The 27,968-nt window shown below is 41.4% G+C and overlaps 1 protein-coding gene across 3 annotated transcripts; it reads right to left on the bottom strand.

Annotated features, from left to right (window-relative positions):
- Positions 1-109: 109 nt before the first annotated feature.
- On the bottom strand, positions 110-27,968 carry ABHD17B (abhydrolase domain containing 17B, depalmitoylase). 3 transcript variants are annotated; one of them, XM_077344806.1, is made up of 4 exons: positions 27,701-27,968; positions 11,288-11,762; positions 6,869-7,048; positions 110-4,299 (listed from the first exon to the last, which is right to left on the bottom strand). In XM_077344806.1, the coding sequence occupies exons 2-4, from the start codon at positions 11,752-11,754 to the stop codon at positions 4,080-4,082; spliced, it is 867 nt and encodes a 288-aa protein (XP_077200921.1). In that variant the 5' UTR covers positions 11,755-11,762; positions 27,701-27,968; the 3' UTR covers positions 110-4,079. The 3 variants fall into 3 exon arrangements, with proteins under 3 accessions (XP_077200921.1, XP_077200919.1, XP_077200920.1); XM_077344804.1 differs by having other exon boundaries at positions 27,694-27,965; XM_077344805.1 differs by lacking the exon at positions 27,701-27,968 and adding an exon at positions 27,257-27,505.

Below are 27,968 nucleotides of genomic sequence, written 5' to 3'. Positions count from 1 at the left end.
TACTTCATCATAGAATATACACTTTTGAATAATTAAAGCAGATCTTTTCCCTTTGCTATTTCGGCATAATGGGCAAAACACAGAATCATACCAAAAATCAAAATAGGAATATAGTCAAAAAATGAGTTTTATTTGAGTTGACTTAAAATACAATAATCAGCATAATTTTTGAGCAGTTAAGACAGTGAATAAAGTTTAGATCATTAAGATTAATCCAACTTTTATCAGAAGGGTCAGCCAATAGCTGGAAAGTACATTTAACATATTTCACCTTAAAAGCAATGCAAGTAGTTTTTGTTTCAGAGAATCACCAACAGTGTTTATGGAAACCATGTTTTAGACACTGTATTAATAGAACACATCTGTAACTGCCTCTTAACATACTTCCAAAGGCAGGGACTCGAGTATCCCAAAGTAACAGAGCAGTTTGAGGTAGTGCTCAGACTGAAACCAGACAGTGTTGTGAATGTGTCAATTTTGCTCTCTAAGGTAGCAGGAGTCGGCCTGATAGCCTGTCTTTCTCTTGAGCTGTCTACATTACTTATGCCCAGCCAGACACAGCATAGTAACAAAACAAAGCTAAAAATCTATAGCTGCCTTTTCTTTTCTTCCAATACTTCAAGCGTTAGTCCCAATTATGTTAACTAGAGTTTTTTTATAAATAGCTTTTCACTTAATGCAATAACCACTGTCCACCAACAATTCTATAAAATGTCTCAATGAAGAATCAGCATCAAGTCAAGTTTGGAAAAGTCTAAGCTAATATGATTTGGCTTTAATATCAGTGGCCTACTGAATGGAGATGCAATAAAAGCTATACTTACCTCACTTGGCACAAAAAGTCTCTCTAGCTTACCTCGTCATAAAAGCTTGTGCAAAATATGCTGAACAGGCAACTTGAGTCTATTATTCATGAGCAAATATGAACATTCTTTGCTTTCAGTTAATTCCAAGAAGTATAATATTTTGGTAGGTTCTATCTCTAAGTTCTGAAGTGGAATCTTTCTTCTTCCAATCCACAATATTAAATATAAATGACCCAGATTAGTCAAAAGTGGTCAGGAATAGGCACAATCTGACACCTTTCCAGTATGAGGAACAAACCTTATACAATTTAAATCCCCTTTGACACAGGTCATTACAATCCTTCTGACAACAGTTATGACCTGCTATATCCGTCCTTTTCTAGTCATTAATGAATTGGCATGTTATACAAGGAATCCTCCAGGATTAATATAGATGCCTATTTTGCCACCACAGCAATTCAGAGAGGCAATTTCAGCCACATTGTTTGATACTGAAGACAACTATGAGGAAATTCTTCCATTTGCCTCATAACCGCAATCTGAAATATGAGGCAGTGAGTGATTCACCTTGGTATCTACTCAGAAGGAATAGATAATAGCTCACCATATGGTTGCAATCATTTTACAGCAAATTACCAAAACAACCGGCATTTTTAATCTCAAATCACTGCCAAACTGGAATTACACACATGGATTACAGAAGGGTAGTATGGCTGCCAATCCAGCTCAATTTTTAGTGCAGATGTATAGCTACTAAAATATGATGCCTTAATTTTCTTGTTTAAAAAAGTAAGTATTGTCAAAATACAGTTTTTAAAAAATGCCTACATGGATTGATATTAGGATTAATTTGATCTATATAGATTTCAAATGTGAAAAATAATGATTTGAACTCTACAAAAAAATCCAGGAAAAGTCCTGCAGAATGAACTACTGTTATATATCTTCTAATCATTTGGACTAAAAGGCAACTAAGATTTCTGCTGTCCGAGCTAGTAACATAGCTAACAATTTCTCCTTTGTACAATATCACATCTGAACTAAATACAGCAAAGAACTCATGTTCCATGGATGCACCTTTTCCAAACATAAATCAGATATAAAAACAGCTCTACATTTTTCTGACAAGTATTGAATATAATAGATTTCTGCTCTTATGAAGGATAACTCACTGATGTTAATCTTCAAAAGGTTCTTAAATGATAAGCCTATAAAAATTCAAGTTGCACATTATAAAATCACTCTAGTAAGTTGTGACACTTACAAAGGTCTCATGAATGCATGCATATTTTGCAGTATTGTAGCTACCAGATTTTACTCAGGCACTTAATTTTACATGCCAAGTAATTTTGTCTTAAACTACCTCACAGAGTATGAAGCAAAGCTAGCACATATATTACCAATTTGTGGTCTTTAACAAACTGAACAAGAGAGATGTTCTTTCTACAGGCACTGAGAACCTTTCTTCAATTTATACTGGTTAACTGGTTTCTCTTTCTTCCTCAACTAGCTGACTTCTGGACAGGTAACAAAACAAGCATGCCTCAGCGTGACACAGGGAGAGATTATTTGCAGCCATTATTCTGATCACGGCAGCAGTTTCTCCTGTACACTAGAGGGTGGGTAGAGAGAAGGCAAGTGGTGCATACATATGTCACAATTACGGCATGATTCAGTTGAGTTTGACATTACAATACAGTAACTTGCTTGAAATCTTTGACGTTTGCCACTTCCCAAGAGTCTAAACATGACATACTGTGTATCCATGTGTTCAGTCCTTCATTTATCATTTTCATTTATCATTTAGAAAACAGAAAATCTATTCAAAGCTTAAATTAGAAGCTAGCATGACTTTTAGCAAACTACAGACTGTCAGAATACCTTAAGTTCAAGCAGAAACGGGATGAAAATAGGGAAGACCTCTGGAAGGAAAATGGTCAAGATAATTAGATCAGCAGGTTTTGGTAAGGTATTCTTATGACATCAGGAATTATATTATTCTAGCTTTTCTCTCACCAATAATAGATTAGTCAGGAATTGACAGTTTACACTTTGCAGAAACAACTCAGTATCAAGTGTGCAGAATTTCTCTCATTTTAGTTTAACACACTGGAACATAAGCATTCACAATACATAATACATTATTGAATATTCTCAGACAGACAATCACAACATTGAGCAGAACAAGTATAGTACATAAGGCTTTAAAATTAGAAGCACAGTGTGTATTGGAGTATTAATTTTTTTACAAATTAGGCTACATTTGTAGGTCTATTATATTTTATTCAAGCAAAATTTATTCAAGGGAAAGGCAACTTATTTTACTATGAGTTAATTGTCAACATTCTTTTCACTATACATTAGTAGAATACTCATAATAACTGAAACAGTCCTACACATAAACATTCAAATCAAACCTGAAATGACTTCAACTTTGCATGCCTGCCAAAACAAACCTTAGATCACATTAAGAATTATTAGTGAAGTTCTGATTCTTCATGTGTTCAGTTCAAAAAGGCCAAACATGAAGATCTTTACACATCTTAAGGACTTCAGGCAAACCACAGAAGAATTTAGTTGATTTACTACGGCCTCTGCTTATAGGAATTTTAAGAAGAATCAACATTTTGTGTCTGTTTTTGCAAAGCAAAATGAATGGCCAAGTAGGCATTTTTGGCTTTTGATCATCCAGGAAAAGAGAGGCAACAGAGAATAAGACATGAAAAAAATTAAAACATATGTTTTGACTTGTTCCCTATATAATAAGGCCTGTAAAATCCAGTGGGAATTTTCATGTCCTTTCTTATTATTCTGAAAGTAATGGCTATTTGTACTTTACAACTGCTTTAATTACACCTGTGCAACAGAGTTAAGTCACAGTACATTTTGAGATGTTTTAAAAATATTGTATATAAATTTGATATGCTAAAGCATTTGGCAACACTTTTACAGCATCTGATTTTACATAATTAAAATTTTACTTTCCTCCCTATGATTTTTGTACATCTTAAGAAAGACTTGCAAATTGACTTATGTGTAGTCTAAGAAAACATGGACAAAATATACAAACCACACAAGCTTCTCTCTATCATTCACTGCGCCAGTTAACACTGGGTTTTAAAACCTTCATTAATTATGTTTACAAATCATTACCTGTACATTTATGAAGGCAACTGACCTGATTTGAAAACAAAACCATCAGGTTTTATGTTGTGGTTACTAAATTGGGCATTTCTGCAACAAAATCCAATAGCAAAGACTGTATAAAGCCATTTACAAATTTACCAGTTCCTGTGAAACAAATTGTTTTAATCGTTCAAGATACTGTCCATAAAGCTCAACATCATTGTGTCCCGCTCCTTCTACCCACAGTGGTTCCACAGGTCTTTGGCAGCGCTCAAATAATGCTAGGCCATGTGAAAAGTCAATCACTTCATCTTCAGTCCCATGAATTATTAACACCGGAGATGTTATTTTAGAGATTTTGTCAATGCTGTAAGAACAGAGAAAAAAATCTATATTCAGCTAGTCATAACACAAATATATTATTTATTTGATACTTAATTCAAATGCAGTGTTTAAAATATCTGACATTATAAGACTTGTCAATAATTTACTGGAAGCCTTCAAGCTGGCATACCCAATGCTTTACATGTCTAAACATGAATGTTTTAAGCAATGCAGGGTCTATTTTTGCTTCTGTTAAGAATATTTTCATGTGCCACTTTTTACTACCCAAAGGAGTCTCAAAGTGGCTCACAAATGCCTTCCCTTCCTCTTCCCACAACAGACACCTTGTGAGGTAGGTGGGCTAAGAGAGCTCTGAGAGAACTATGACTGACCCAAGGTCACCCAGCTGACTGCACATGGAAGAGCTGGAAAACAAACATGGTTATTTAGATTAGAGGCTGCCAGTCTTAACCACTACACAATGCTAGTACAGATTAGGTCTATATTGTTGTCTTGGAATTTCTGAATAGGCCTATTTGATTTGGGTGTATGCAATCCCATTTGCAACCTGCCTAGTAGGATGGATGACAGACTTTGTCTTGGCAATGAGGATTAGGTATTTAGGCCTGTAATTAAAATAATGTGTGGATTTGGGAATTTGTCTAATTTGGAAAAGACAAATATAAATACAATAAACAAAAAGACAAGACCAAGCAGTGATGGGGCAATTTCCCTATTCTCCAGAGCTTTCAAGTAAAGATGAGGCATTAACTTGGAGTTAACTTACATTAGAGCAGTGGTTCTCAACCCTAGGGTCCTGACCCCATTTGGGGTTGCCTGGCTCCTTCTGCGGGGTCCCCTAATTGGTTGCTGCTGCAGCGGCCGCAAATGGTGGCGGCGGGTGGCGTCAGGCAGTGGTAGCGGCCGGGGGCAGAAGAGCCATGGCCTACACGTGTACACCAACCCCACCGCCCCTGCAGTTGGGGTCACTGAGTGGGAACAGTTGAGAACCACTGCATTAGAGTTAACTAACTTACAGAGTTAATATTAACTTACTACTCTACTGGAATATAGTTGGTCCTTGGTCTTAACATTGTGCCTATACTTTATAATCCATTTTGTCACATTTTCCTACAGAGCAAAGATATTTCAGCTTGGGCATCCATTTAAGTAATCAAGATATTGTGTAGAAAACTAAGTTTCCAAGTCAGTAATGTCTGCATAACTTGCTTCAAAATTGTTAAAAAAGTTATCAAATTGTTTTATTGCACTCTTGGTTAAGGGGATGAAATTTCCAGTTCAGATTTGTTTTAGGCCATGAACTACTAAGCTGTAATGAACTTTATCTCTCCATAATACTGCTTTTAATATACAGGAGTGAATGCAGCTTTTTAGAGATAAAATTTCATCAGCTAATGTTTTGCACTGTATTAATTGTTGCTAATTCTGTTTGGTAGGGTGGGTAGCCTATTGGGTTAGCAATCCTTTAACAGATCTTTCAATTTAGATAAATTGGTTCCTTTTAAAAATCTGAGCTGTAGGCAACAATATATTGGTACAATACAATACAATACCTTTATTGGCATAAAGCAGATAAGCAGGATAAACAAAGTTAGTCAGGATACGTCAGACAGTTTAAATTTAAAAACTGAGGACAGAAATTCAGCCGTAATAAAAGTGACGTTGGCATCCTTATCACTCAGTAAAAATTGGCAAATCAGGTCTCTTGAATGGTTTCTCCGTTTTGGTATGAGAGGTATGATGTGCCTTCTCTGTTCAGTGAACAAGGGACAATCCAGTAGGATATGTTGGATGGTGTCAGGAGAACTTGATTCACAGGTGCATAGTCTGTTTTCGAAGGGGATCTTGGCAAATCTCCCTTGTAATACTTTAGATGGAAAGGCGTTAAGCCGAGCAAGTGAAAACGCTCTGCGATGGAGGGGATTTGCCAAGTTATGGAAATAAGCCGGCATTATCCCGTGCTTCACTTGGAGACCAAGCGCACAAGGAGAGCAGATTGCTGGCACAGTGGGATGGATTTTTTGAAATTCCTGATCAAGTAGCCTTTGTTTGATCTGGTACATAATGGAGGATTCATTCAGAGATAAGATGTAATCGTAGTCAATGCCAATTTGTTGGAGTGTAGTCAGGATGGTAGAGAACCATTTAAATTTAAAAGTGTCTCTCAGTAAATAGGCCAATAGACTATCTGATCGAACCCTAAAATGCAGTTTTAGCCAATATTTAAAGGTGAAAATCCAGGCCTTAGTTTCGAGAAGATTGTGTCCAGTTTCAAGACATAAAAATATATTGGTATACATGTGCCTTACACGGGTCTTAAACTGAAGCCTAAGAAATTACAGAGTCTGCAGAATGAAAGAAGCACCAGTTTACTATTTATTCATTTATTTATGAATACCAAGGCATCGTCAGAAAAAGCTACCAAATCCACTTGACTTGCAATTAGTGGTGGAAGGAGAAAATGCCAATTCCTAGTTAATCAGTACTTTAAAACACAGTAACATTTTGTACTTCCTTCTAGTTTTCCTATAAGGAGTGTTCCAGATAGCTCATCCCTACTCTCAACCTTTTAAAAACACTACCAAGCTTACTTTGGGAATGCATCAAAGCAATAGGTCTTCTTAGTATCAGGAAAAGCTACACGCATCCCTGATGTTAGAGGAGAATGAAGAATTACAGCAGCACTTTCATAACGAGCAGCAAGATCCACAGATGGCACTGTTCCTATACTTTGGCCATATATAATCACATTTTCAGGCCGTATTCCGTACCTGAAAAAAATCAGTAAATTTATTGTTAAACAGATATCTTAGAAATGATGTCAATAAGCCTGAATTTATATATCTTGTAAAATTCACAATATCCTAGATTTATATTTTATACAAGATATATGATATGAACAATAATTTTAAGTTCATCAAGTATGAAACTTCATGTGCATCCTGCAAATACTAATGTATAAAATTATTGGCACAAGACTTTTGTAACATTCAGGTTGATGAAGAACATGAGAGCTTGAACACAGTTCTGTCTTTTTGGCTGGTCCAAATAGAAAAAAATATTACATAGGTAACTGGGATCAGGGAAGTTTGTCTATTTTACTTCTATTTTACTTCTGAATTAACAGAAATAAGTATTGTAGACAATATTTTTACAGTTAAAAAGTATCTGGAATCAAAACAGGACTTGTTGCTAAACAAAATGAGCAAAATAAATGCGTTTCAAGCTGGCAATGGCAAATAACAGTTTATTCTAATGGAAAGCAATTTCTCAAACTTTCCAAATCATCAAAACGACCTCCTAGCTATATTCTATTTTCAGTATCTTCATCAGTGATATGTGATACTCTTAAAATATTTTATCAATAAATCCTCTAAATAAATTCTTTACTGTGATGAAAATATATCAGAGGACTATAAACTTAATCCTGTGGTGATATGTTAGTGTATATGGTTCACTCTCCAAATTGTTCTACAGTGTCCAATATACAGAGGTCTACAAGAGTATTAAAAGAGGAGGTCTACAAGAGGAGCCTCTTGTGGCGCAGAGTGGTAAGGCAGCAGATATGCAGTCTGAAAGCTCTGTCCATGAAGCTGGGAGTTCAATCCCAGCAGCCGGCTCAAGGCTGACTCAGCCTTCCATCCTTCCGAGGTTGGTAAAATGAGTACCCAGCTTGCTGGGGGGTAAATGGTAATGACTGGGAAGGCACTGGCAAACCACCCCATATTGAGTCTGCCATGAAAAAGCTAGAGGGCGTCACCCCAAGGGTCAGACATGACCCAGTGCTTGCACAGTGGATACATTTACATCACAAAGTATTAACATCAAAGTGTTAATACAATTTTAAGCATTACATACTTGGGTGCCTCTGCATCAATTTAGCAACTAAAAATGCGCTTGTTCAATTTATACAAGGAAAACTGAAACCAAAAAAGAATGTGACTTTGAGTCAACACAGCAGAGCTATGAAATCATGAATTATAAGCATTAATTTACTGAACACAAAAATAGCATACTCCATATAACTGGTGGCTAGACTGCTCACTCAGTATCCACGTTGCTTTCTGTATTTAGCTGCAAATACTATTTAAATTTCCAACAGTGGTTCTAAAAAAACCCAGACAAGGTATGTTCAGTAACATTACATATGGCAGGAAGAAGGAGCAGGCTTCTGAGTCAATTCCTAAGGAACCCTACAAGTTTGTTCAAATACTAAGATTCTAAGAAGAATCTTAACATCGCCCGCGGCGCCGCGGGCTAAATAATGCCGTAAGTGCTGGGTGGGAGGAGTTAGGGCGGGCTGTGTTTGGGATGAGGAAGGGTGCCGATTGGCCCCTCCTCCGGACTGACAATCGGAGGGCCCAATTGGCAGGCGCAAAGCGCCTGCCGATTGAGCCCTCCGATTACCCCGCTGCCGCCAAGGCAGCATTTGCGAGCCGCGCGCGAAGTGCCTCCCGATGAGTCAGGCCGCCAGCAAAGGGAGCCCCGCACTGGCCGCCGACAACAAGAACCCGCCGAGGAGCCGCCACCGCGCACAGCACCAGGCCGCCAGGGAGCCACCGCATGAAGCCACGGCCTCCCTTATCCACTCCTTTCCCGGGCCGCCGCTGAGACAAGGACGCCGCCCACCCTCGAAAATGCCTCCTCTTTCAGGTACGCTTCCTTCCCTCACGCTGCCCTCGCCTGTCCCTCGCTCTGCCCCCGCCTGCTAGCGTCCATTGTATTCTTTATGCAAGGTTGACTCAGCCTTCTATCCTTCCGAGGTCGGTAAAATAAGTACCCAGCTTGCTGGGGGGTAAACGGTAATGACTGCGGAAGGCACTGGCAAACCACCTTGTATTGAGTTTGCCCTGAAAATGCAAGAGGGTGTCACTCCAAGGGTCAGACATGACTCGGTGCTTGCACAGGGGATACCTTTACCTTTACCTATACATATATATATATGGCTTAAATTATTGTGATTTTTAATACATAAAATATTTTCTATGATATATATTTATTATCTATATATTCTATATTTATTGTTTAAATAGGATGTTTTATTGTCCACATTTAGCATGGTATAATGCATTAAAAATGGTAATACAGTATTGAAGAACATTTTTCAATATATTTAAGTTTAATTTGATATCCAAATATATCTATTGTAATTGTATGAGAATATATCTTTTCAAAAATATATTCTTTGTTTGCTGCAGAATTTGTGCTTTTAATTTTACATTCTCCCGTTTCTCAGATTGTAAATGTAATATACACTACTTCAAAATTCCCAAAAATGTGACACCTCTACAATGCACAGAAAAGTTCTACTACAAATGAACCATTTCCTCACCCCTCTTCCCTGCCCCTGGGGAACCTGGGCTGTTTCCATACCTTTATTTGCAATAAAAATCAGGGGTGGCTAAATGGTTGATCATTACCTCCTTCTATAACTCAAGCAAGTAGAAAATTAAATAAAATATTAATGCTTAGAAAGCCATCTTAGAGCACAGAGTCCTTATTTTCTTCTGTCTACCTGTTACGGACTTAAAGACAAGGAGACATGGATCACTGTCTGTACAGACTATCCAGAGACAGATTATCCTGATAGAAATGCTGACATTGGAGGAAAACTGGCAGAAGAACTGTTGGAAAAAGCAAGATAATAACAGGGCTCCCCCCTCCAAAGTCTTGTAACTTTTGAGCTATACTAATAGCTTTTGTCAATGCTACAGCTCTTTGGTCATGTCTGTAGTATTCTAGATTTCCAACACATTTTACACTATCCTTGAGAACTTTTAAAACTCAGCTTATTCTATTTGCTTGTATTTCATTCTCAGCTGCAGGTTCCCCTTAGTAATGCAAGAAAAATAGAGGGGGAAAACACATAATATAATTGGACTTGCCTCTATTTTGCTAATCCCATTCATCTACTATTCATACATGTATTACAGCAATAATTCTGTTATGCTTCTATAATATATTCCCATCTCCCCAAGTCCAGTTTCTGATCCACTTTTTAATACAAAAAGATCCACAAACCTTAACAAAACTGTCTGGGCCTCCCGAGGTCCATGGCCCTCCCAGACAGGAGGCCACACTTAGCTACTACCCCACTGCCTGCCAGGACAACTCCCAGGCCCCCTCACCTTCCCAATGAAAAGGTGAAGGAGCTGCCCGCTGCCTGCTCTGGGACCCTGTGGCAAACTCAGCCAGAGTAGCTGAGATGCCAACACGGAGGACGGCCATATCCTGGGCCGCAGAGGAAATTCCTTGTCGGCCTGACAAAACTTACAAGGGGACAGAAGCCTGGCTATCAGGGGGGGAGCTGGGAGAAGCACCTAGAGCCATGCATTGGCAGTAGCCTGTCAGGATGCCAGAACAGAGCAGTGGAAAGGCCAAGCCAGTGGTGGGGCAGAAATAACCTTGAGAGAAGGAAGGGGGAGGAGCTGGACTGTGGGGATAGATAAAAAAGGGAAAAGAAAGGCTTAGGAATGGAAGTGAGCAGAGGCTGTAACAGGAATAAGCAAGCTAGTGAGACAGAAGCCACTACCAGGGGAGAATCTATAAGGCCAGTTGGAGTGAGAGGCAAGAGTGGGTGATGATAGAGGTGGAGACAGAGCAGAGGGAAAGGAAGAAGGAAAGAAGTGGAGGAGCGAACAGTCAAGAGCACAGGTTGATGATGGAGGGATTAAGGACTGAAGCAGGGAAGGTGGAGAAGCACAGGGGGAACAACAGAGGTTGCTGGGAGATATTATGCCAATAAAAGTTTCTGAGTTCTGAGGTGACTGGGAGCTAGAGGAAGACTACAGGTGCAATTCAGAGGAACCACCTAACAGCTCTTGGGAACAATGTGGTTGAGAGGCAGCCTGAATTTAGCCATTCACTTTGATAACTATTGACATAAGAAGAAGTTACAGATTTTGCTTATCATACTAAATTGAATTAATTTCTTTTCTCTGCCTTTCTAAGGAAAAAAAAAACTTTCCAAATTTAGTGTAAATATTCTATAAGAAGTTGTCGTTATTTACCTTGTCCTAAGAGCTACCCAAGCAGCATCGATGTCAGCATACAAATTCTTCTCTGTTGGTTTTCCAGAACTTGCTCCGTATCCAGAATAGTCATATGAAAATATGTTGCAATTAATCCGTGAACCAAGTCCTATGTAAAAGCTGCTCATCTGACCTAAGTCAACAGCATTTCCATGTGAGAAAAGCAAGGTATACTTGGCGTTAGGAGAACAACGCACAAACATACAGGCAATCCTGTTACCTTTGCTGGTTCTAGTCATGAAACATTCAATGGCATCTTTTTCTCTAGAAGAGTATTGCCAGTCTGCACGATCAGAAAGATGTAGAGTCCAACGACTCCCACTTTCATCACACATCAGTGTATATGTGGGGTCAGGGGGTAAAAATGCCAGTTTGGAAGCAATTTTTCCTGGACATGGTGGACAGCAGAATAGACAGCAGAGTTCACTAAATGAAAGATTATTCATCTTCTAATCTGAAATAAGAAGGAAAAAAAATTAGCTACTGGAAAGATTCCCACAAACAATAATTTGACATGGGTTTCAGAATAAGGATTACATATGTTTGTGTACAACTTATAAGTGTTCTAAATTTTAACAGCTAAACACTGTTATTTAAGCACCTAGAGTCATAGAATCATAGAGTTGGAAGGGACCTCCTGGGTCATCTAGTCCAACCCCCTGCACTATGCAGGACACTCACAACCCTGCTGCTCATCCACTGTAACCTGCCACCCCCTTGAGCCTTCACAGAATCAGCCTCTCCGTCAGATGGCTATCTAGACCCTGTTTAAAAATTTCCAAAGATGGAGAACCCACCACCTCCCGAGGAAGCCTGTTCCACTGAGAAACCACTCTCACTGTCAGAAACTTCTTCCAGATGTTTAGACTGAATTCCTTTTGAATTAATTTCATCCCATTCATTCCGGTCTGTCTCCGTGGGGTAAGAGAGAACAACTCTGCTCCATCCTCTATATGGCAGCCTTTTGAATACTTAAAGATGGTTATCAGAGTCATCTCCTCTCCAGGCTAAACACACCAAGCTCCCCCAACTATGCCTCATATATCTTGGTCTCCAAACCCCTCACCATCTTTGTTGCCCTCCCCTGAACACGCTCCAGTTTGTCTACATCCCTCTTCAACTGTGTTGCCCAGAACTGAACACAGTACTCCAAGTGAGGCTGAACCAGAGCAGAATAAAGGCGTACCATCACTTTTCGTGATCTGGACACGATACTCCGTTTGATACAGCCCAAAATCCCATTTGCCTTTTTAGCCACCAAGTCACACTGCTAGATCCTAGACCTATATATAGTATATATATATATATATATATATATACTATTTGATCAAAAGTTGATTTGGCAATCGTTGTGGTTTTGCAGGCTGTCTGGCCATGGTTTAGTAGTTTTAGTCACTGACATTTTACTGATAACTGTTTCTGTAGTAGTAGTCAGTTACTGGCGAAACGTGAGAGACTAAAAAACAATCAATTGACTCCAGGTTTGAAGCCTTAAACAACTCATTGATTTGGCATATTTACATTTATTTACTATATATTTATGCCCTGCCTTTCTGCCCTCATCAGGGCTACCAAATTTTAAAAAGCATTATAAAATGACATATAAAAGAAATTAAAACCACAATTCAATGCAAATCTAAAAGCAAAAGGACAGGTCATAAAATGTCCCTCTTTGTCACAAGAAATCTAGCACCTTTATAAATAGTCGGCAAATGCCATTTTGGATATGCCTCAGAAAAATCTTCAGAATCCTGGAATATCAAATAGCTCTATATTTTTAAAAAGTACTTTTGGATTGCCAAGTCTGTTTTTCAAAACATGTACACATTATATCACCATTGACTTCATAAAAACATATTACATCCTCAGGTTTATATCCTTGTGAATTCTGTGATATTTTATCATTTGCTATTTACACGGAAAAGCTGCTACAAGTTATAGCAAGTATATTCAGAGATTGTTTGAACATATTTATACTACTAGATCCCAAGAAACACTAATGATATAGAGTTTACATCAGGCATAAATTTAAACTGCTGTGCTATTGACATAAAAAGAAATAGAGCAGGGAAGCCTGTCCCATCAATACCTGTGTTGCAGAAGGAAAACAATAGATGCACATATGGCAGGGAGGTTTTTAGGAAAATAACTGGTAGGAAAGCTATTACCTTACGTCTGGTCTACACATAGCCAAATGAAGTAACAGCTGTACCATTGCAGGTGAACAGTCACCCTTTTATTGCCATCTTCCTTGTACAAACACCCTGCACGAAGATTAACATGATAGGGTGAACTGATCTAATTTAGTCTTTCACATTACACTGCATAAGAAGAGCCCTGCTGGATCAGACCAATGTCTATCTAATCCAGCATCCTGTCTCACATGCTGGCCAACTAGTTCCTCAAGAGGTTCTCAACCTGGGGGTCGGGACCCCTTTGGGAATCGAATGATCTTTTCACAAGGGTCATGGCAGGGCAAGCAGCTTGCCTGGGGGACGCTGCCACTGTTGCCGCTCCTCCTGCAGGCGCCTGCACTCAGCCACCAGCTGGTCCAGCAGCACCTCCACTATGGTGCAGTCTCCCTCCCGGTGGCAGTGCAGCTCAGTGGCCGCGGGCTCCTCGTGGGGTAGATCAAGATACTTTCTGGAGCAGCAGAAAAGACCAAGATCGGCATGGTGGGACAAGAGACAGAACTGAACTGAGAAACCCCAGAAAAAAACCAATTTATATACACAACTAGAAATTAAGCCCACTGTAGGTAAAATACAGTGGGCGCTAGTGGATAGGGAGGAATAAAGGGGCCAAGGAAGATAGAAGAGGGAAGGAGGGATGGGAGTGAGAAAGGAGAAGAAGGGGTGGGTGAAGGGATGGATAGAAGGGAGAAAGAAAGGCAGGAAGGACAGAAGGCAAGCAGGTAGGTAGGTAGACGGCCTGGGAGGGGAGGGGGGAAAGGAGGGGTGTTGTGAAGGGGGGAGTGGCGAGGGGGGTATGAAGGGGAAGGAAGAGCGCGGGGTAGAAAGGGGTGGGTGCATGGTTTCGCGGGGCGGGGGAAGGGTGGGTGGATTGCATTGGCGAGTGTTGGGGGGAAGGCACGGCGGATTGGTGGCATTTGTGGGGGGAAGGCGTGGTGGCATTTGGGGGAAGGGGTGGCAGAGTGGCGACATTTGGGGGAGGGAAGGTGCGGCATTTTGGGGGGAAGGCAGCGGCGTTTGGGGGAAAGCATTTGGGGGGAAGCACAGTGGAGCGGCGGCGTTTGGGGGAAGGTGCAGTGCAGCAGCGGCGTTTGGGGGAAGGAGTGGCGGAGCCGAGGTGTCTTGCGGGGACGAGGTGGGAGGCCATAAGCGGCGGGTCTTACTGTGGTTGTCACAGTCACAGGAGGCATGCAGGCCGGCTTGAGAGGGCACGGTCGCGGCAGGCAGGGCTGGAACGGCGGCGTGGGGGGAAGGTGGGACAAGAGCCTGGCAAAGGCTTTGGCCCCCTCTCCCCAGGCAAGGCGCATAGCTCGGCGGCAGGAAAGGAGCAGGGCCTCCCCATTGGCCACTTGGCCCTCGAGTGGCACTTGGGGGGGCAATCAGGAGCCAATTCGCAACTCCTGATTGACCCCACCAAGTTTTATCATGGACAGGCCCCGCCCCTTTCTCCTCCCACTTAGCTCTTAGGGCTTTATTATTACCGCTCTGCAGGAGCTGTTACAGATCATGAACGATGGATCATCATGCCATTGGTCAGTTTCAGTTTAACTTCTGTGAAAGAACACTTGCATCATTTTATAGTTTGGGGGGGGGGGTCACCAGAACATGAGGAACTGTATTAAAGGGTCACGGCATTAGGAAGGTTGAGAACCACTGCTCTAGAGGGCCAACAACAGGTCAGAGGCTGGGATCTCCCTATGATGTTGCCTCCTGATGCAGGGATTCAGAGGTCTAGTACCTCAGAATGTGGAGGACTCCCTCTGTCATCATGGTTAGTAGCCATTTTAATCACTTTTTGTGTCAAGAAGTATTTCTTTTAGTCCATCCTGAATCTACTGCCCATCAGGTTCACTGTATTTTGGGAAAGGTAAAAAAAAACATTTCTTTGTCTGCTTTCTTCCCATCCCACACATAATTGTATAAATCTTTATCATGTACTGAAAAAGAGGCCCAATTTCTTAGCCTTCATCATCTTGGTCATCCTCCTCACCACGTCTGCAGTAGTTTTCGAGATAAGGTGACCAAATGAGATTGTACTAGTTTTCTGTTACAGTGGAAAACATTAAAAAGGAATGCCTCACTTGCAGTCTCAAGTGGTACAAGCCCATTCTAACACATCAGCTCTCCAATATCTCCATCAGAAATTTCAGAGTGATCACACCCTTACAATGGATATGCAAATCATGAATGTAGCATGAAAGGTATTCTTCCAGCTTTGCCGGGAAAAACAACTAGCGCCTGTAACGGTAATTGGTCTATGCAGGTGTACCCTTAGCCTTGACCAAGAAGCTGCAGCTACAGCTGGTACAGAATGCAGCTGCTCACATCCTCACTAGGCACTGTGGTGGGCCCATGTACAAGTTCCTCTCCAGTAGCCGCACCAGTTGCTGGTTGTATTCCAAATCAAGTTTAAGGTTTGGTTTTAACCTTTAAAGACCATATGCAGTTTAGTCCCTGTGTATCTATGGGATCGCCTCACCCACTACACCCGCAGAGGAAGTTTAAGATCTTCAAATACCAACTTGTTGGTGGTCCCTGGCCTGAAAGAAGTGTGTCTGGCCTCAACCAGGACCAGGCCCTTTTTGGCTGTGGCTACAGCCTGGTAGAATAAGCTACCAATTGGGCTCTGGGCTCTGACAGAACTACCTAAGTTCCACAGGGTTTGCAAAATGGTGTTCTTATGCCAGGCTTTTGGTTGAGGCTGGAACAAGCTAAAATAGCCAATAAAAGCTACAGGCCTCCCTTCATTCATTTCCAGGATATTCCCACCATTAAACTTATAGATGAAAAATATATTGTTCCAAGTATATTAAGAGAAGAAACAGACTGGACAATCAACAGGCAGGATAATAGAACACAACATGTTTTAACTGTAATTTTATAATATGACATGTGAAATGTTTGATATGAACCACTCTGAGCCTGTTGGATATGCAGACTAACTTTTAAAATGAATAAATCAAGGGTAAGGACTGGGGTAAAGCTTCATGTAGACCTGAAAAAAGTTTGAAGAAGTGGGTGTAATGGCAATAAAAATGGATAAGAAAAGGTTTGGAGGGTGGGTAACTGGGCTAGGCAGTTTCTGACACAAACACAGATCTTTGATTTTTATAAGTGCATGAAAAGGGGAACTTCGCCTGTCATTGCTTCTGCTGTGTCTTTAGCATTGTAATATGGCTATTCTAATGAGGGTAAGAAGAGGAAGATTCTTCAGGAGAAGCAGAGCCTTATATGGTCAAAGGACCCTTGTATCACAGGAATTCCAGGGAAGAACTTCCTTGTCCTGGCTACTACAGATAGTTCCCATTCCACTGATAGAGATAAGGCAGATCAGGAGCTTTCCAGGTCTCTCTTCCATCTATCAGTCCTCCCAGTCTTTCCCAGAACCAAAGCAGGCAATGCTGATGCATGAATCAAGCAGAGCAGCCTGAGGTTTTCCATGTTCCAGGTAGGCGTAGGAGGGAGACACAACTCTCTAGGCATTGGCAAGATCAAAACCTTACCTAAGCGATATCATCATCTTCTTCTATTACCCTTCAATTAAGGCTAATCTTTTGCCAATTTAAGATCTCCAGGTCCTTGCTGTGTCTAGCAAAGACTCCTAATCTTCTGCTCCTACTCTGAACTAAAGGACAGTTCCAGTTTATCTTTGTCTTGCTGGCTTGCCTGAGATCTTCTTGTTACAACCTCTGAAGCAAGCTTTTCATCTTTTCTTTTCTTTGTATTTAACCATCCTAAAAACAAGTCCTTAGGCCACCTGACCACCCACACCTTCCTCTTCTATTATTTTCATTTCCCTTTACATGGGATTGCATAATCCTTTAAACAGAGTATAGCTGATACTGACCAGGATCCTTTCCCCTTCAATCCTATAGAGCCTGATATGGGGAGAAGGGTAACAAACACAATAAGCTAATTTCATTTTTAAATATGGCACAATGTTTTTCCACTCCAGTATGATACATGGCATGTTATGATAGCTGGGAGGTGTCCTACACTTAGCCATTTCAAATAATGTTTTCTAAACAGCTTAAACCTGGAAGCAATATCCAGATAAGCATTAACACTTCCCTGTTTTAACAGTAACAGCCCCAAAGCCCTACCTATCTAAACAATATTAGTTAATTAATTATATTTGTACTGCCCCACCAAGCAAGCCTAATGTCCCTATTAGATTCCCTGCCTTCTCCCCTTTCTAGTTGGTCATTGGATGTTAAAACCTCATTTCCCCCCACTCTTAACATTCCATTCGGCATTTCAAATCTGATTGGTTCCAGGTGAATGGGCAGAATCTTCCTGTATCCATTGCACCTGTACCATCACCACCAGCTAAATGGATTCATTTAAAACCATTTAACATTACAACTCATAATTAAGTTTCCATTCAGGATTTCCATTTAAACAAATCCATATAGCGAAAGTAACTCACGTGATGAGGTGGCTCAGGCAGAGTCCTCTGAAGCTCAACCCTTCAGATGGAGGTCCTGTGGCTATGTAAGAAGGGTCCAAGTGAGGAAGCACACCTCCCTAACTGGACAAGTACTGCTATCAGTGGCTCACTGGACCAGGACCCTGGGTGTGATTCTCGATGCCTCCATCTCAATGAAAGCTCAGGTCTCGAAAGTAATGCGGCTAGCATTCCAGGTAAGCTCTTTGCAAAATATCTGGCCACTAAACTTATAAACTGGACATCCAACAATGACATCATAGGGCCTGAGCAAATAGGGTTTAGGAAGGGATACACTACCTTAGATCATTGTACTGTGTAGCTTTTTAAAACCAGAAATACATCAAACCTAAGAGGGGCACATTATTTGTTGCCTTTATTGATTTAAAAGCTGCCTTTGAGTCAGTTTCCAGAGAGAAACTCTGGATAAAATTAAACATAGACCAGCGTCTACTATTTCTATTAAAACAGCTCCATCATAACAACCACTGCCAAGTCAAATATTTTGCTGAGGGAAATTTAACAACAAAAATCCAAATAAACATAGGAGTGAAACAAGGTTGCAACCTTGCCCCTCAGCTATTTAACCTTTTCTTAAGTGACTTACCCTTCTATTTTGACAAAGTTAATGGTCATCCCCCCCCATTCTTGGCAAAAGACCCACTCCACTTCTTTTGTACGCAGATGACACAGTTATCTAGAACTCGAGTTGGACTTATACGCTATCTCCGGTCATTCAGAGATTACTGTAGTGACAATCAACTAAAAATAAATTTTGAAAAAAACGAAGCTCATGGTATTTGCAAAGACCCAATATAAGTTTCCCTGGAGAATACTACAAGTATTCAGGCATAAACTTTTCTTATAATAACAGTTGGGCCAAATCTGCAAAAGGCAAGTTATCCCTTTCAGCCAAGTTTTATCATCAAAAAGGCAACAAAAACTTTCAAGCAGCCATTAAAATCTACAATGCCAAAATAATTCCTCAGATTCTTTATGGAATCCCAATATGGATGGATACATTTAATAATAAATTAGTGAACATCCAATCTTTCTTTTTCAGAAATCTGCTAGGAGTCCCAAACTGTATGGCAAATCATACACTTGTCGCAGAACTTGGCCAACAGAGTCTAGAAGCCCGGGCTTGGTTTCAGTCCATTAAATACTGGTTAAAAATTCATTTCCATGCCCAAACGGGTAGTTTGTTAATTAACCTTTTGAGTGACCCTTATTCTTTCAACTGGCTGGGCAAAATGTCAAAGAAACTTCAAATTATGGGTCTGGACATCTCAACCCTTAGCATGCAAGACGAAAGGATCATACTAAAACTAATATCACAGAGACTAGAACAGTGGTCCCCAACCTTTGTTTGGCTGGGGATCGGCAGGGCGACGGCCACGCCCGTGCACCGCGCACGCGCGGCCGCGCCCGGGCAGCACATGCGCGCTGCGTGGCCGAAATCACATGCGTGGCACTTTCGAGCAAGCATGCATACGCGAAAGTGCAGCGCATGCACGATTTCGGCCGCACGCCACACATGCGCGATGCGCAGCGCGGCCCTTATTCCCTCTCCCCCCTCCTGCAGAAAGAAGTTTCCCGGGCCACAAGCTTGCGGCCTGGGAAGTTTTTTACTGCGGGGGGGGGGGCGGGGAGAGGGAACCGCGGCCCGGCGCCCTGGCCTTCGCGGCCTGGCACCGGGCCGCGGATCGCAGGTTGGAGACCACTGGAATAGAAGATCAGGATACCCAGATTCTGGGCTCCTCTAACAACAGTGTATGTTCTCCCCACTTCTGGGATATTCCCTTAACTTACAAATCCATGGCCATGTATCTCCAAATTTTGAAGACACACCAGTTAAGAAGAGCATTTTTAGTAACTCGCTTAAACACCTTTCCCTCAAATGTCACCCGAGGTAGATTTTTGAAGATCCCTCCTCAGGAGAGATACTGTTTATATGGATGTCGTGTCCCTGACACATTGTACCATAAACTTCTGGTGTGTCCTAGGTTTGAAGTATATCGTCCCCCATTAGCTAATCATCTGAAGAAACTGAAATTCAGCTGTGTTAATGAGAAACACTGGATTAAAATGATACTAAATGTGAAGGATTCAGCAATTATTATAAAAGTAGCAAAGTTTTTACTGGCAATTTTAAATGAAAATCTTTTACGATAGATTTTACATCTGGAACTGTTTGAAATTTTTGTTTTATGCTTTGCAATTTTATGCCAATAAAGCTACTCTGAATCTGAATCTATCACCTTTGCCATGCCAAACTACTAGCACCCTACTTGGATCTGGAAAACCAAGCCACAGTGATCCACATGACGGTCACCTCTAGACTGGACTTCTGTAACTCACTCTACGCCTGCCTGCCCTTAATTCTCATCCAAAAACTACAGCTGACCCAGAATGCAGCAGCCAGGGTCCTCACAGTTACACTTTCGAGGTCCCATATCCTGCCTATTTGACAACAACTGCACTGGCTTCCAGTAGAATTCTGGATCAGATTTAAGTATTTGGTAATTACCTTTAAGGCCATGCATGACCAGTGTACCTGAGGGACCACCTCCCTGCCTATACCCCTCAAAGAGCCTTACACTCTGCCACTTCCAACTGCCTGGTGATCCCTGGCCCCAAGGAAGCTCTCTTGACCTCAAACAGGGTCAGAGGTTCACCGTCCTGGCCCCCACCTGTTGGAACAAGGTCTCAGAGATTAGGGCCCTGACAGATATAGAACAGTTTCACAGGGCCTGCAAAAGGGAGCTCTTCTGCCAGGCTTTTTGGTTGAGGTCCTCTAACTCCATCTTCTTTCAGTGGGCCTCCGAGCCTCCCTATGAAACTGAAGCTAATGCCTGTACTGACTACTCATGGGCCCACCAACAAGTTCCAGTTATGAATTTATTGTCTTCTGTTACTGTTCCATTGTTCCATTATTGTTCCATGTTTAACGATTTATGACTGTACTGTTTATCTCTGTACTGTTAATGACAGCGGTTTATAAATGTGATAACTAACAGATTAGACAAACCCCCAAGTTTATGATAGCCTATACCCTACCATTTGTGCTGATTTTCTAAAGTTCCTCTGCTTCTGCTACCCCTTCCAGCACTCAGAAACAGCATTAGAGTTCTGAATGACAGAAGAGATAGGGGAGTTGTTTCACCACCTTCCCTATATTCCTATGACCAATGGGAGTCACTTCTCTGTCTCTTTCACAACACCAGGAATAATTTTCCAGAGGTCATAATATAAAGGGTGGAAAACTACACTTCTGGTGTGCAGATGGCAGGATACAGACCAACAACTTAACTAAAAACAAGATGGCTCAAAGTATTTTTTGTATAAAAGTACAAAGGAAAGACCATTCTAACTAAGGAGACTGTACTTGAACACCAGGATTCAAGCAGCTAACAAGTTTCTATTCAAAAAAAGTTGCACCAGCAAAGAATGGAAACAATTTTTCCCGCAATGATACATTCAATATCACCATATAATGATACTCTGCCCAGGATTGCCATCTAAAAGCTTTTCCTTAGGGTCAGAGTGTTCTTGGTAAAACTGAAGGATGCAGCACAGTGGGGGCGTCCACTTGAGTAGGGTCACCCCCCCTATGCTTTTGATAAAAATTAACATCAGCAAATCACGTAAGATTTAAGAGACTAAGCTACTTTAAAAATAGAATTCCTGCTAGCTTTAAAAGAAATTAAACTTCTATCCTTCTCTGACTTTAGGGTAATGGACATGGTTAACCCCAGGCACTCATTTTGTATCCACAATAATTATAGCTCGATCCTAACCAATATTCTAAATATTATTCTATACAAACTCTCTGAAAACTGTTAAAATAGTCCAGAATCTATGCCTTTAAAAATGCTAAAGCAGTAAACCAAAAGACTCAATTTAATGAGTTATGTAGACTAGAACTAGAATATAACAAAACTAAAACAGATCATTACAAAACTAAAAGAAGTGGTGCAAGATGGAAAATTATGGCAACAGTTGAGCCATAGGATCACCAAAAGTGGGACTCAACTTAATGGCTACCATCATCATCGTCATGCAAATATTACATTCCTGCTTCTTGCATCCTAAGAAAACCTGCCAAGATTAAGTTAATTAAATTAATTACTAACTGATCTTCCCTATAATGAAAGTTATTATTAGTTTGCTGTCCACCTGAAATAAGGTAACTGACAGAGCTTCAGAGATGCTCCTAGATACAATATGATTTATGGTTTTCATCAATGACAAGATGCATGTCATGGAGGATTAGAGCTATAGATGGATGAAACTACAAACCTTTTCAAACAGTTTTCAAATATATAACTAAGTGATGTGAAGATTTCTACTCAGTTTCTCCTAATTTGTAAATTCATAAAGATGCAATATATGTTCCATATGAAAATGGAAATAATTAAACTGCTAAACCGTTCCCAAACTGGGCAACAGGTCTTTACTGGGGAGGATTAGATTACTGAATTGCAGTATGTAGCTTCAAGAAAGGGCAGGTTTCTGAGGATGGTGTAACTTCTTGAACCAGATTCAACCATCTACACTCCTAAGACTTACCGTATATACTTGCATATAAGCCGAGTTTTTCAGCCCTTTTTTAAAGCTGAAAAAGTCCCCTTCGGCATATATGCATGCATGCCAGACAAGACAGGAGGGCGGTGGAAGGGTGGGTTGGAGACAAGTATACTTAACTGAAGAAGCAGATGCAGGAAGAGATGCAGCAAGTCCAGGAGGTGCAGTGGGAGGGGAGGAAAGAGCAGTCTCCGCCTCCCCCTCTCACTGCCTTAACAAGGCTAACACATGCTGCTGCTGCAGGAAGCTCTGAAATCTCTGTCTCAGAGGGAGAGCAGAGAGCAGAAGGAGGAAACACCCCTAGAGGAAGGAATGGAAAGTGGAGGAAACAGAACACCCGGCTAAGAAGAAGGGAATTGGATAAGAAGGAAGATTGGATATAAAAAGGCAAGAAGGGAAAGAGGGAGGAGGAGGGTGGGAAGAAAAGGGGGGGGGGAAAGATCCTGCCCAAAACGGAAGGGAAGGAGGAAAAAGCCACAATCCAAACACCAGCCTCGGTTTATACGCGAGTCAATAAGGTTTTCCAGCATTTTGTGGTGAAATTAGGTGCCTCGGCTTATATGCAAGTATATATGGTAGGTTGTTAAATGCCCACAACACAGGGCCCTCACTAATTCACAGATTGTGATGATGGCTAGACCCCACATCCCATTATCCTAATATAATTTGTTGAATGCTCAGTAAGACTTGCTACTTGGCTTCAAGAGGAATTGGAGAGATCTGGTTATATTTTAATTAATATCTCATATCATATGTGGAACATGGGGGAGGGGAGTCTAGTTACAGCAGAGCTCAAGAAGTTAGAATGCCTACACCAAATAATATTACCATGAAAATACCTCAGAAACTACCAACATACCTAAACAGACCAGAATATGATTCTGTTGCTCAAATTAGCAGAACCACTATATAAAAGACATTTTAATTAAATTTTGATGCACAAGTTTCATAACTAATGAAATTCAATGCTCTAATATGACCTCCTTTAAAATGTTTGAGGTAAGAAGGTACTGATCAATCTATGGTGCTCTGTTTCATATTCACCTAAGAAATTCTTCTGGATACAAATAAAATGTATGATTACTATTATTTGGGGAAAGGGGGTGGAAATATCCAACAATAAACTTAATCAACACTTTTATTCATATATAACCTGTCCAATTTGTTTCATAGCAGCTTGATATATTTAGACATCAGATTATGGTGTATGTTTTTAGGTCTAATATTCTATTACCTCCTTTTGCAAACAAGGAATTAAAATTTTTCCTGTAATTGTGACATGGGCCAAACCCACTCTCCTCTGCCCTGGTGAAATTGCTGGGAAGCAAGTTTATGATAGACAACATTGGAATTAACTGCCACTGGACAGAATGATGGCCTCAAATGGACAAATTTATGCAGAAGAGGCCCATCACTGGCAGTCACAATTACTGAGGGGAGTCACCATATACAGATGCAGCAAAACTTAGAATACCAGAAATGGAAGTCACCAGCAGACCTCAGCTTCTGTACTGCTTGTTTGGCCCTCCAGGGCAACTGGTTGGCCACTCTGTGAAACAGTACAATGGACTACTGGTCTGAAGCAATAGGCTCTATTTAGCTTGTTATCATTGTTATGGTATTATGAATAGCAATCTTAGCTTTGATCACTACAACAACCCTGTAATCAGTGAAGTATAACAACTGAAGCTGCCTTTAGGGCTAAAATCTAATGTCATTATCAATAATTATTATATTCTCTAGTACGGGATAAAGTAGTAAGGGAAAATTTTATACGTCAGTTTTCCAAACCCAGGCCTATGCATCTGTAGAAAGTTTATTTTAATGGATACAATAGAGCTTATTGCAAGTAAGTATCTATATTAGTGGGTCAAACGACCCTTTTATAGGGGTCGCGGCAGGCCAAGCAGCTTGGGCGTGGGGGGCACTGCCACTGTTGCTGCTCCTTTTGAAGGTGCCCACCGATTTATATACAATTTATAACCAATTTATATGCAATCATGAACAATAGATCTTCACGACATTGGTCTGTTTTGGTTTGATTTCTGTGAAAGAACATTTGCATAATTGTATGATTGGGGGTCACCACAACATGAGAAACTATATTAAAGTGTTGCGGCATTAGGAAGGTTGAGAACCACTGATCTATATCATTACACAGAAGTTGGAGATGTGTCTTCAGTGGATTCAGAGAATATGAGACTTTTCCAGACTATTGTACACAGCTGGACATCCATATAAAGGATACCTGATAATGGCAATCTGTACCTAAGATGGTTCTACTGAGTACTACTTTTAAATAAGCATGCAAACTGTGCTTATGCTGCAATTCATTCTGCTGTGTCACCCTTCCTAAGGCATAATAGCAAGTTGAAGGATTAGAAATGACAGGTGGAGTTCCAGGGACATTGTAAGTATACAGAGAATAAGGTGGCAAATAGAACAATAATGAGAAAATGGTCTTCACTAATCCCATGCCACTTAGGGACCGTTAGAATCATAGAGTTGGAAGATACCTCCAGGGTCATCTAGTCCAAACTCCTGCACAATGCAGAAACTCAAAACCTGTCAATTCACAGTGATTCAAATTCCATGCCCAGTTGATCCCCCCCCCAAAAAAAAACACTGTCCAGTCAAGCATGGAAAAAAACATCTCCCTCCCCTCCCCCTAAAATGGCAATTGACATTTCCCTGGGCATGAACTGACACAATACCTTCTGCCCACCTACTTAAACAGCTGGGTGGAAAATTAATGGCATAGCAACTTTTCTGAAGTGAGAGGTATAAGCAGCTTTGGGAACCAACACTTGTCTCTGTACTCTCCCATTCATTTCAGAACCAGTACAGCAACAGGATACTGAACAGGATCACTCACTGAGGAAAAGGGACCCTTCTTTCCCAACTCATACCACTCAACTGCCATAATGTTCTTTACACTTGAATTGTTTAATACCAGTAGAACTACAAGGTAGTATGTGCTAAGAAAAATTCCAAAAATGAATGTATCAGTTTCTGTTTTATCTCAGTTACATTAGGGGCATTCACGACATCTTAACTTTATGACCAGTTACAATGACATTTTTGCTACTGAATAACATTTTCTGATGCTACATTTCCCCCATGCATATTAAAGACACAAATGGAAAATACATCCTTCATTACAGCCAAAGAAAATAATCTTGCAGCAGCATTTGCCACATGGAGATACTCATTAAGTTGTCTACTCAATAAATATTAATATCCATATTGCTTAATTACAGATGACACAGTTTCCTTGTGAACTAGGTTCTTTGAAAAGCCAGTAACAATCAACCAGTGGAAGGCTGGAGCCACAGACCAGACTGACTAAAGAAGAAGAGTTGGTTTTTATTCCTCCTTTTTTACAAAGGAGTCTCAAAGCAGTTTACAATTGATTTCCCTACTTCTCCTCACAACAGTTGCCCTGTGAGGTTGGTGGGGCTGAGAGAGCTCTAAAAGAACTGTTCTGCAAGAACAGGCCTAAGAGAACTGATCAGCCCAATGTCACCCAGCTGACTAAACATGGAGGAATAGAGAATCAAACCCAGTTTTCCAGATTAGAGGTGCCGGCATGGGGGCATTGCAAGTAAGACTTAAGACAGTTCCAAAATAGGACATAAAAACCAGAACAAGTTTTGCTTTAATTAAAGTATGCATATCAAGACATTAAGTGTCCCTAGGATTATATCCTAATTTTGACAATCTTGAAAGTGTGCCTCCTGTAGACATTCGGATTCAATAATCCTTTCCAGACCACTGCAGCCAATGTGTTCCCAGCCACCATAAAGTAACATAACATGTGAATAGGGTTCACTGAAGCCAGCTAACTACAATGGAGTAAACCTCAATACAAGGATTTTTTTAAAAAACTGCTAATTTAGCAAGCCATGGATACAAACGTAAAATTACTGCATCATGCAGTTTAAACTAGAGGGAAAGTAGTGATTTCACTTTTCCATTTTTAAAAATACTGAGCAGTACCTATTAACAAATTCCCTGAAAAATTGCAAATATTAGACAATGCTTATGATATTAGGAAGGCCACAAAGCATACCATCTACTTTCCAAATTGATCCATTCTAAATAATTTTTAAAGTTACAAGCATCAACAGAGCAGCTATGATTCTCAACCTGTAACCTGAATCAGATTTTGTAAATATTTACACATTCCAAACCACAATATAGCATTTTCTTGAAGAAAAAGGGGGAAAAAATCACAACAAGCTGCCTATTCATAGCTACTGAAATCCTGCATTGTGTGTGTTTTACCATCTCAAACTGGTACCTCTTTGCACAATCACAAGACTGAAACTCAGGATTGCTTTGGAAACTCAACCAGAAGCCCAGCGTTTTCCTACTCATTCTAGCTGACAAGTCAGACAAGCTAGAAGCAATTAATTATAAGTGTCCCACCCTATAAAACTACTCTTAAGACAACATCTTGTTTACACTTTCTACGAGGCTCAATATTCAACAGGGCTAGAAACGGATACGGTGGCGAAGGAGAAAGGGTTGGGGGGGGGGGGAGAAGCTTTGTTAAAAAATAAAGCCTGCGCTGCTCGGCTTTGCCGATGCCCTCGAAACAGTGCGCTTTTATACCCGGGAGAAATAGCTCCGTCCCTCACATACAAATGGGGCACTGATGGCACTGCAAGGTCTGCCGTAACACCCGAACCCCCCCCCACACACACACACTTTCCTCACCGTCCGTCACCCGATCCAACACCCCCCTTTCCAAAGCGAGCAAGACGAGTCCCGTCGTTGCCATTGATGCACCGCTGCATGACCCCAGTCGGCGTTATCTATTGCAGTGGTCCCCCCACCCTGCCAGGCCCTCGCCAACCCTCTACGCGCCTCCCTTGCGGAGCGCCAAAGCCAGGCCGTGGGGAGTCAGCAAGGCGAGGCTCGCCTTCTGCAGATGGCTGAATCCGAGGGTCTCAATTAAAAGGAAAAGGGAGGGAGGGATGCGCGCGCACCGAAGCCCAAGGCCGCCTGTCCCTGAAGGACGAGCTTGCTCAGGGCGGCCCCAAACTCGAGCGGGGGCTCCTCCTCCTGCTCCCTCCGACCCGCGCAGGTGCCTTCCGTCCCGCCCCAGCCCAGCCCAGCCCTCGACAGCCCCCTCCTCGGCGCCGCTCACTCACCTCTTACCTGGCGGCCCTTGAAGAGCGCGCGGCCGCGGCCAACTGCCTGGTCGGGCGGCGGCGGCGGCGCGCTTGCTCCCTCGCTCACAGACACTCAGACAGACCGGCCGGCCGGCCGACCACCGCGCTCCCTCCTGCGAGGCCCGTTCGGAGCCTGGGGGCAACGGCGTCACGCTCCACTGGCGGCAAGCGCGGAACAAAAAGCCCGACGACCAGGACGGCCTCCTGCCAGACCGCCTCTACAGCCGCTCCCGAGTAACTGAATTCGCGGAGAG

Source organism: Paroedura picta, chromosome 7, assembly GCF_049243985.1.
Source record: "Paroedura picta isolate Pp20150507F chromosome 7, Ppicta_v3.0, whole genome shotgun sequence".
Classification (NCBI taxonomy): domain Eukaryota; kingdom Metazoa; phylum Chordata; class Lepidosauria; order Squamata; family Gekkonidae; genus Paroedura; species Paroedura picta.
This window is presented reverse-complemented; position numbering and strand designations above follow the sequence as displayed.

Excerpts from the sequence above, each read along its gene's own strand:
- ABHD17B (XM_077344806.1), bottom strand. The coding sequence starts at position 11,754 with ATGAATAATCTTTCATTTAGTGAACTCTGCTGTCTATTCTGCTGTCCA. Across the intron at positions 7,049-11,287 it reads TGGGTAGCTCTTAGGACAAG|GTACGGAATACGGCCTGAAA; the intron begins GTAAATAACGAC and ends GATTTTTTTCAG. Across the intron at positions 4,300-6,868 it reads TGCTTTGATGCATTCCCAAA|CATTGACAAAATCTCTAAAA; the intron begins GTAAGCTTGGTA and ends CTGTTCTTACAG.